This window comes from Talpa europaea, assembly GCF_964194135.1.
Source record: "Talpa europaea genome assembly, chromosome: 3".
Taxonomy (NCBI): Eukaryota; Metazoa; Chordata; class Mammalia; order Eulipotyphla; family Talpidae; genus Talpa; species Talpa europaea.
Window position 1 is genome coordinate 100,328,129 of NC_140069.1, and position 10,291 is coordinate 100,338,419.

Consider the following 10,291-nt stretch of genomic DNA (forward strand, 5'->3'; position numbering starts at 1 on the left):
TACCAAAAGTGGGGTTTCCTTGTAGCCTCAAAGGTTCAGCTGGTTGTATTTATTACCAAGACAAATGATCCCCAGAAGGACTTTGTCTCCCCTTTCACTTCATAGTAAATAGTCCAAGATCAGCATTTCAGTACCTTCTTCTCTTTTCCCCTCTAAATCTATATATGACACGTTTTGCAGAATATACAACAACGATAGGAATTTCCCTAAGATTTACCTGAGCAGTCACTGAACATGCAAAGGGGCTATCGATGGCGAACCAAGGATAAGCAGATGTTTACAACAGCCTCTTGCGCTTTGTAACCCACTTTTGGATTATTACCATATAACAGTGTCCTAAAATAAAACGGTCACATAAATACTTACAAGATTTCAGTAAATTCGTAACTTATCTGAAATTACGTATTTGGGATTTGATGTTTGACTCTAGAGTTTGTCATTTAATGGTCTGGTAGAGTTGGCAGGAGAACTGGCATTCTTTACCATTTCTTAAAGTTTTTAAAAGAGTTGTAGATTCCACCAAGGAGAAAATCCCCCTGAAGAAAGTGAAATGTCAGTGTCTTCTCTTTCTTATTTCCATTCTTCAATTATTATTAAGTATTATAATCATTATCTGGGCAAAGCAACGAGTTCTGAAGCATTTCTTCAAGTTGCCCTCTTGTTCCATTTTAATCCATTAACTAGTGGTCTTCAGTTTGTTGATGACTTTTTTCTCTTTGACCCTCCTGTTCTGGAACCAGATTGTAACCTGCCGCTCGGAGAGATTCGTAGTGGCTGATATCCGTCTCCTTTTGTCCTTGGTAATGAATTTGTTTGTAGCGTATTCCCGTTCGAGTTCTTTTAATTGCACCTTGGTGTAAGGGACGCGCTTCTTTCTCCCCCGCCTGTAGGAACTGGCGTCGGAGGGATGAGAGACCACGTCTGGAAGAAAGGGAAGAGGACAAGTTACACTGGGATCAGGACAGGGCGACCGACAGGTCGATCTGAGCCAACCCCCTTGGAGCGTGGGGTGCCCTTTGCCACACGCGGTAGAGTCCAGCCTGCCACCAAAAACTTGAGGTGCAGTGGGCAGGGCGGTTACTTGTGCCTTGCAATGAAATCGCCCAGGATTCCAGTGAGCACCTCAGCCCGGTCATCCTGCAGTCCCAGCGCACCGGCCTCAGTTGATAGCCTGGCCCAGCGGCCCGCACCACACAGAGGACAGCACTTTTATGCCTGACTCCTCTGCGCCCCCCACACCCCAACTCTTGATGCTTCTACACCGAGGCGATTTTTGAAAGAACTCATTTTCTTAAGCACAAATCCTCTCCAGGTCAATTTCTCATCCTTAAGTCGATGTCAGGGAAGAGGAGGGCGGGGCACAGAGAGAGAAGGAAGCTAGCCAGGGTCCCCCGCAAGCTTCTGCCAGCCATCCCTCACCCAGGGACAGCCGGGCGCCAACCCCACTGAAGGGCAGTGAGAGGAGCGGCGGGGTCGGGCTCCCAGAGGTGCAGCGCCGCTAGGGCAGGCCAGGGAGAGAGCAGAGGGGCACCGGGGTGACCCAGGAGCGAGCAGAGGAGAAGCTGGAGCAGAGTCGGAACACGGGGCTGAGAAGGGGGCGCCATTTACCGGGCAGAGTGGACTTCCAGAGGTGGGGAGGCTGCGCCTGCTCTTTGGGGCAGTACATTTGGCCGTTCCAGCCGTTGGGCAGCGCCCAGGGCTGGTAGCTTTCCATGGGAAGCCCCAGGGGCTCGTGGCGCGACTCGCCGGGACCCCCGAGGCCCGGCACCACTGGCATATCCAGGTAGCCAGGCACGGGCTGGTGGTGGTGGTAAGGCCCCGGCGCGTAGCCCTGGTGGTAGAAGGCGAACTCCTTGGCGCGGGAGCTGAACTCCTCCGCCGCGGGCCCGGCGGTGTCCATGTACTTGTCTGCGAAGGCGGCCGCGGCCGAGGCGGGCTGCGCGCACGACTTGATGGCGTTGGGGTGCGGGCCCATGCGGGCGCACGGGTAGTAGCCGCTGCCGAAATAGCCGTAGGGCAGCGCGGCGGGCCCCGACGAGCTCTGCGCCGCGGCGGAGCAGGGACTGCACTGCTTGGCGGCCTCGGCGCCCGCCGGCCCCGCCGCGCCCGGGCCTCCCGAGGACGATGCAGCCGCGGCCGCTGCAGCAGCCGCCGCGGCGGCAGCAGCCGCGGCCGCGGCCGACGGGGGCGCCTCCCCGGGCGCGCTGCTGTAGGCGGCCGCGGCGCCGGGCGCCAGGGGCGCCGGGTGCGCCATCAGGTTTCGGCACTGGTTGGCCGCGGCGGCCGCTGCGGCTGCGGCGGCCGCTGCCACGGAGAAGTTGCCCCCCGCGGCCGCGGCCGCCGGGTGGGGGAAGCCCCCGCCCCCGGCCCCGGCCGCCGCGGCCGCTGCAGCTGCGGCTGCAGCCGCAGCCGCCCCTTCCATGTTCTTGTTGAGCTCGTCGGCCACCAGGCCGCCGCCGTTGTCGTAGAGGAACATGACGGTGGGCTCGATCCAGCGGGGGTGGAGGAGCACGGAGGCTGTCATAGCCCGAGCCGCATGGAGAAGACCCCAGTGGCGCTGTTTTAAAAAGCCCCCAAGAAGTGAAGAGCGTGCGGCGCGGGGCCGGGGCCCGAGCGAGGGGGGCGGATCGCGCCCCGCGGGGTCGCGCCAGGCGGGCGCCCATTGGCCCGGCCCCCCCTTCGCCGCTCCGCCCACGGCGTATGCAAAGCGAGCGGCTCCAGCCCCGGCTGTGCGCGGTGCACCCGCGGTCCCCGCCGCGGCCCGGGCCGCCCAGCGCCAGCGCCCGCCGCCCGGCCGCGCACCAGGCACCCTGGGGAGAGGCGGGGGGCGCGGCAGGGTGCGAGCGGCCGGCCCGGCGGCGGGGCGGGGCGGGGTGGGGTCGGGCGGGGAGGGGTGGGGAGGGGGCGGTGGTCTCCTCGCAGCTCTCCCTCCCTTGCCCTAGCCCAGTGGGGCGCAGAGCAGAGAAAGGGGTTGGGGAGGAGACGGGGGCACTGGACTGGATTGGGACCCGAGGCGGCGGGGACAGGGCAGGTAAATCTGCTGTTGGCTGGGAATGGGGGAGTAAGGAGAACTGGGCGTTGTCCAGGCTGGGGGGTTTTGGGGGCCTCCGGCCTTGTTTTCTTTCCAGGTGTCCATACGCCTTTCTGCAGAGGGACCCCAGCACCGACACCAGCACTTTCGGCTCCGACAGCGTCACGACTTGGCTCTCTTTCCAGGGGAGTAGTGGCGGGGCTTTTGCTGCCTGTCTGTTCGTGCGGATAAGCCTGGCTCATGAGTCCCAGGACATTCCACTGGAAAGCTTGGACTGTTTTTAGGCGCTCCTTCCCCTTCCCTGTCTACGGTGTTGGTGGATAATTTCATACACTCGCACTTATGCTAATAGGCTCAGAAAGACCCATCACACCCGCACGCAATCACACTCAAGTGTACTCAGATCACACACTCATATATGCAGATGGTGCCTCACTCTGCTCCAGGAACAACTCTGCTTCCTCCAGACTTTGAAACAGACAGAACTATCTGTGTGTGGCTTTCTCCTGTGCTCCCACATATCCAAAAGACTGTCCTGTCCTGTCCTGTCCTGTCCTGGAAGGAGTTTAAGAGGAACACGCCCCAGCTGGGTGTTGGCTGAGACTTGAGTGCCCCTTCTGGGGCCTAAGAAGTCTTCGTCAAGCCTGGGTGGGCGCTGACTCCAGGCACCTGGGCAAAGTGCCCTGTTTCATTGCATTTTGGGATAGGAAACCGGGGATCTTTAGGGCTACGTCATGCCTTTCCCCAAAATAGGATTGGGGAGAGCACTGTCTCCAGCCTGCAGAGGGTGCCCGGTCCTCCTCCGTCCAAGAACTGGCCCGAGAAGTCTTTCCTCTGTGTCGGGGAAATATGACTGTGAGGTGTTCAGTCTGGAAGAGTTAAAACAATCACCATGTTTTGGTGAGGGATTCTGAGGGTCCTGTCCCTTTTGGAGGCACTCATTTCCATTTCTGACTGTGGAGGCTTGTGAGCTGGTCAAGTGCCCAGAGGGGAATATACAAAGTGAAAGTGGGTGCATTCCACCGTAACATCCGGGTTGGGGAAAACGGGTGGACACCCCTCCACCCCAAGAGGACTGGTGAGCAGCCAGGCTTGGACCTGCCCTCCACTCTCAGTTTGCAGACTCTGCCCTAAGCTCAGGGCACTGCGAATACGCCTGCCCTCTACCCACTGTCCCTTCCTGCAAGGTCCTGCAGGGTCCGGGCCAACACGCTGGACTCCGTATTTCAAGGTTTGCTTGGACCGATGTAAGTGTTGCCCAATAAAACCTTCCATGACCCCTCCTCCACCCCTACCATCACCATACCATGCACATGCCCAGTGTACCCTTTCTTTTTTGCCTTTATGGTAGCTCGAGTAAATATTGATTTGCTCCCGGTTTACCTCCTCCCTCTAAGCCGTTTGCAGACTAAGGAACTGGCCTCTGTAGGGATGTGATTTTTTGCGTTACTTTCCGGCCCATTTGCCCCCCTTCCTTCCTCCAAGTGGCATTGTAAAACTCACGGTGACAAAGAGACAAGGTTGGGTTCGAGGCCCCAGTTCCTGAGGACTTGAGTGCTGTTTTACATACGGGTCAGACACGGCTGGAGGCCAAGGTCAAGTTGAAAGCTGCAGTCTAGCCAGCGTGAGAACTACCCAGCAAGCCCCAAAGACTCAGGCAGCTGCGAAAGACCCACCGCCCACCTCCCCTCACGCTCTCCTTTGGAATTCCTGTTTCTGACTCCATTCGATTCCTCAACATTTTTTGCTGCCTTCGTGGAGTTTTTGGGGCGGTGTTTGCAGACTCTTCTCTGCCTCCGCCCTGCTCTTGGCCCAGGCTTTCTGACTCCTCTCTTTTCCAACCAGACCCAGAAAAACGAAAACATAGCTCGGGGAGCCCCTACCAGCGGCTCCAGTGCCAGCTCACCTCTGACCATGGCGCAGCTGCTGGTGCGCACGGCGGCCAAGGCCAATTCCACATTCCTCCCGTCCTCTTTCCACTTCCCAGAGATCGCAGCCCTGCATGCAGAGGAAGGGCTTCAGCTCTGCAGACTGCCAGAGTTGACTGGGTCCCACCTCACCAAAAATGGTGAGACAAGATTTCATCTTGTCCGCTAAAGAGTTATAAGCAGGTTTGTCTGGGAAAGACGGCGGCGCTGGGGGATGGCTTTGGGTTGCATCTCAGAGCAGGCTTTGCTCCTGAAACTTGGCGGCCCCACCAAAGAAGGGCTTGAGGCCTGATTTATTTTGAACTTTATGGTGAGTCCTTAGTGATCAGATTAACTGGGTATTTTCTTAGCTTCCCATACCTCCCTATCAATTTTCAGAAACTCTTGGGACATGATTACTTACGAGGGAGGCAATCTACTTGTTCCTTTCTTGTATTGAATCTTCAATATATGCAAAATGATTTTTCTACCAGGCAAGTCAATGGCGTCCTGTTTTTAAAAACTGCAGGCTAAATATTGAGTTGTAGCCACCAACCGGTGGAGATTGCTTATAGAATTTGAATGAGCTCTGTTAATAATTTTGAATCTGTTTCTAGAATTTCTACCCAATTTTAATCAAGAAAATCTCCCTCTGCCCTCTTGGCCTTTGCTGAAGGAAATAAGAGATTTCTTAATGGTTCCCAATGCCATTTCTTGGCCTCTTAACAACACTCCCCCCGCTGCCCCCAGGCAGCCACAGACTGGCTTGCTATGGAAAAAGAAAGGTCCAGGGCAGTGAAGAATTGGAGTGTGTTCTGAGAAGCCAGTACAAGTTCTCCCAGCATTGTTGCTCTTTTCCCAATTGTTAGGTCAAGACTCAGTTGCCTTTCCACTTAGTTGGGTCTGACCCTCTGAGTCTTTACTCTGCTTTTTTTGTCCACTGGGCTCAGGAATTCCTATAGGGTTGTAGGGAGGTGCTATCAACTTGAATCCTGGCAATGATAATTTTATCCTCAGACCTTTTGTATTCTAGACTGCTGGGAAGGCTAGAACACACCCACGGGGATCTGCGGGTTGCAGGGAGAAGGTGGGCTCTGCCTGCTGCTCCCTCATTTGCCCTGGAGGAGTTCTGAATGGGCAACATTGGTAAGTTCAGAGGATGATAGCCTAGTCTTTGTCTTTGTTCCAGGAGCTTACCAGAGCCTTGGTGGGCATGGCATCTTATCTAAAATAGGCTGGGGTGCCCTTCTGGGCTTTTGCTGCCCTGGAACCTTCCCCTGAAGAAAGAGACATTGGCTGGATTTTTCTGAGTGAGGGACTCTGCCAGCCTGAGTTATGGGATTCTGGGACCCAGGGTTGGAAGAGAAAAGGACAAAAGGAAAGTAGGTTTTAATTGAATTTGATTTTCACTAGCAAATGAAATTTACCTGCTCTCACTTTAACTCAGAGGAGGCTGTCAGCACTGCTCCCTGGCACTATTTCTCTGTATCCATCCAGCATTAGGATAAACATTCCTCTGTTGTTTTTAAAGACACTTTGTATTTTAGGATATTCATGTGTTTCTAATGTATCCAAGCAGCTTTACAAGGCTAGCTGCATTTGCAGAACATCTTAACCCTCTCTCTCCCACCTCAGGAGGATGGAAGCAGAGATAGTGGCAAAGGAAGAAAGATCTTGAGGGAAATAAAAATGACCCAGGAGCTGAGGTTGGCCAAGAAGGAAAGAGAAAGAGAAAAAGGGGGAACACCCACTCATAAGACAGCACCTTCAAATGAATCCACAGTTGACCAGACCATTTGGGAAAGACACAGTGGGGTTCTTTGTTCACTGAGTACTTCGGGAGATTCTCCACTGTTTCCCACCAGGATAGAAGTTACAGTTTCTTAGGGAGAAAGGGTAGATGACGAAGAAACGAGTTGACGAAGAAACGAGTTGGCCAGAGCTGGTCAGGATGCAGGGAATTGGTGCATCCTAAGTCTCTTGCTTAAGATTTCTTTCAAGATTTTTGTGTATTTAAAACATTAATGTGATACCAACAGGCCCAAGTTTGTAGGGGCACTTTTGGACTGGAGGAAGTCGCTTGGCACTTTGGTGACCAAATGTTAACACTGTGAAAACAGGAGGAATCGCGCAGGGTGGAGGAGGCGCACAGGGTCATCATCCCACCTTGCCTGTAAGGGTCCCTCATCCGGAGGACCAGGAAAGCCTGTTTTTGGAGGAGCAGTCCTCCCGCTGCTTGGTGGGTTCCGTCCATTGTGATCTTCAAGACTACCCAGTGCACAACTCTTCAGCAAGAAGGCGGAGACCCCTGTTCCAGGGCCGCCCTTCAGTGTTTCCCCCAGAAAGTCCCTGTCCCCCATTTCTCCACCCTGTCCTTGTTTTTGTTTTAGAACCACCAGTTCCCAAGCTGCCTTGAGAAGCGACCACTACCGCACCGTCCCAGCCAGCCAGCAGCGCCCAGCCTCCTCCGGGTGAACGCCAGCTTGGAGTGGGGGACTCTCTCTGGCCTCCGAGACCGCGCCCTGGGCTCGGGGAGACCTGAGTGACTCGGCCGAAGGCACCGGAGCTGGAGTGCCGAGCGCTGCCTGCCGCGACCCGCCGCCTTGGCTTAAAGCACCGGCGCGCGCTCTGCAAGCGCAGGCGACTCGGGGAAGCGCCGGAAAGACGAAGCGCCGGGTCTGCGGCGGGACAAGGGCGCGCTGCACCGCGGGGCCCACGCCACCCCGCCGCCGGGCTCCCTGTCACCGCGCCAGGGCGCTGGGGATGCGCAGAAGCGTCCGAGGAATTCGGGGCGGCAGCGGAGTGCGAAGAGCGAGAGGTCTCTGCCCCGACACCCTCCCCGCGGCTGCCTGATGAGGTCCCACCCGCCGGCCTCCACCCCTTCCAAGCGCGAGGCTCTCGCCGCCCGCAACAAAACAGGAAACCGGCGCTGCGCTGGGGATTCTATATGTCAATAACGACACGCAAGACAATCGAGCGTTTGAAGAAAATGGGGGGCTTGAAAGAAAACCTGGTCCCGCGGACGCCCGGCTTTCTGATCTGGAAACCGGTGCAGACAGCCAGGCGGCCAGGCGGCCACGTGGCCTGGGCCCGCGGGAGACCATCGCTCCCCCAAAACAGTAGAGACTCCCACATCTCTGACCCGGATTCTGAATTCTTCATGCTCAGAGCGACGGGGGAAAGGAAACTCACCAGCGCAGCCAGGAGGAAGGGAACTCAGATCAGAGAACACAGAGGTGTGATCTGATTTTTAGGGGTACTGTAGGCGCTGTAAGCCTGTGTGTGTGTGTGTGTGTGTGTGTGTGTGTGTGTGTTGATATGAACACACAGATTCACACATCAAATTCTTGCAGACACACAGTTATCTCGGGCATGCAGTGTATGTGGGTGAAATAAAGGTATCACACAAAGTCCTCAGGAAAAATATTTCACCCTGTCAGACCAGCCTGGTGACATACTTCCCCGTGGCTGCTCTCTCAGCTTCTATCCCTTCTGATTGCTCCTACCATTCCTCACTCCCTCCCGGGACGCTTTGTAAATCCACTGTCCCCCGTGGAAGGAGGAACCCCACTGGAATTTACCTGGTCCGGGTGTATCCTCCCAGCCAGAGCCTCCTCTCAAGTCTGGGGCTGGGCGCTGAACGGGTCAGGAGCCCAGCGCTGCTCGAGCAGGCTCCATGCCTTTGTCCCGCTGCTCCAGCTCTTCTCCGACCAACTCTTGGGGAAATGAAGCAGCTCAATAAAAACTTTTGATATTAGTTTTTATGGGTATTTACACTCTGGTAAGGGAAGCTGAGTACGGAAGCTCCGTTAATCAGCCCCCAACCTTGGGTTTGGATGCTCAGTTTATGGGTTGGGAAAGGGAGTGTGTGGGAAAGAAAGCACGGGGATGGCCGCCTCATTCCGGAGAAATGGAGAGGAAACAAGGTCATTTTCCATTCTAAGAAAATGAAGATTAAATGGGTAACTCCAGGTGCTACCTAACAGATTATGTTTTTATTTGAGCCCCCTGGCAGAAATAATTTTTCTGTTTTTGCCTAACACAACATTTAAAAAGAATATTAGGGAATTTTCCAAACACAAAGTAAAATGAATCCCTGCATATCTCCCTCCTAGTTCACCTTTATCTGTCATGTTCCGTTACCCAGTTCCATCCCTTTTTGTTCTAGAGTATTTTAAAGTTAATCCCTGTCCTGGTATCATTTTGCTCCCAATATAGGCTTTTGAGGACAAATTTCAAGACTGAGGAAAATTACTCAAAGGAATCTTCCCTGTGTCAGATAGTGAGGAATTAGTGTGTTGGAATTTGGGTTGTTTCAATTACAATCTAGAAAGAACTTGAGCTCAGGGTCCACATAAGAGAGATCTAGACAAAAAAAGAGGTTTAGGGTGTGAGTGCATCTTGCCAAAAATTTTACATCTCTTCTTTATTAAATATGCATGTATATAATGGAAGTTTATGTTACCCTTTTCTATGAGTATGTCACCCCTTAGTAGAAGATTTCTATTGCTGCATCACGATTTGGGAGAGCGATATAAACCATGCCAGGGTCCCGTTATGTTTTAAATTGATGTGTATTTCCTTATTGTTGGACACACGATAGTTTCCCACCTCAACACACCTCCTCCCCAGGCAGAAACAAAGTGTGTGTGTATGTGGGGGAGAGAGAGAGAGAGAGAGAGAGAGAGAGAGAGAGAGAGAGAGAAGAGAGATTTCTTTGAAGCTAGGAGAGAACATTTGTACTGCAGAATTAAGCTAGAAGAGAACATTTGTATTGGAGTGATATCTCATCACAGCAGTCTCAGTTTTTTGTTTTTTTTTTTTTTAAAGAAATGCAGTGTTGTGTGTATTAAAAATCTTTTCAGCAATAATTTTTTGAGGATTAATAAAGTCATTATGGCTTGCCTTGTTTTGCTTCGGTTCAGTAGTCTTTTTTAGCTTTTTTTTTTTCCATAGAAAAACTCCCTGTTGTGGGACAGAGATGAAGGATGGGGAGAGGATTTACCGGAGACAGCGTGGGGAGCAAAACAGGCAGATCTACTGAAATACACTCCTGAGGGGAGCAGCAGGTGAGACAGGAAAGTTCCGCATGTGGGTCAGCTCCCTGGCTGGGGATTGAACTCTGGCCATAGTGGTGATAGCACTGACACTTAACCCCTAGGCCACCAGAGAGGCCCCCAGATCGGTAGTCTAATTGACAATGAGCTTGTTCCCCCTCAGCAAATTCTAAAGGGTGATTTAATTTAAAAGTCCTGGCAATGTTAGAAAGCAAAGAGGTAAAAATAGATAATAGCAAACCATTGATTTTGACAAGTCTTACACCAGCTAACTGTTAAATAAGTTGTAATCCTGT

General features: G+C 53.5%; 1 protein-coding gene across 1 annotated transcript; it reads right to left on the reverse strand.

The window, feature by feature from the left end:
* Positions 1-676: 676 nt before the first annotated feature.
* HOXA13 (homeobox A13) lies at positions 677-2,524 on the reverse strand (the record flags this gene model as incomplete). The annotated part of the gene is made up of 2 exons (XM_084230469.1): positions 677-921; positions 1,609-2,524. The coding sequence occupies 2 exons, from the start codon at positions 2,522-2,524 to the stop codon at positions 677-679; spliced, it is 1,161 nt and encodes a 386-aa protein (XP_084086595.1).
* Positions 2,525-10,291: the final 7,767 nt, after the last annotated feature.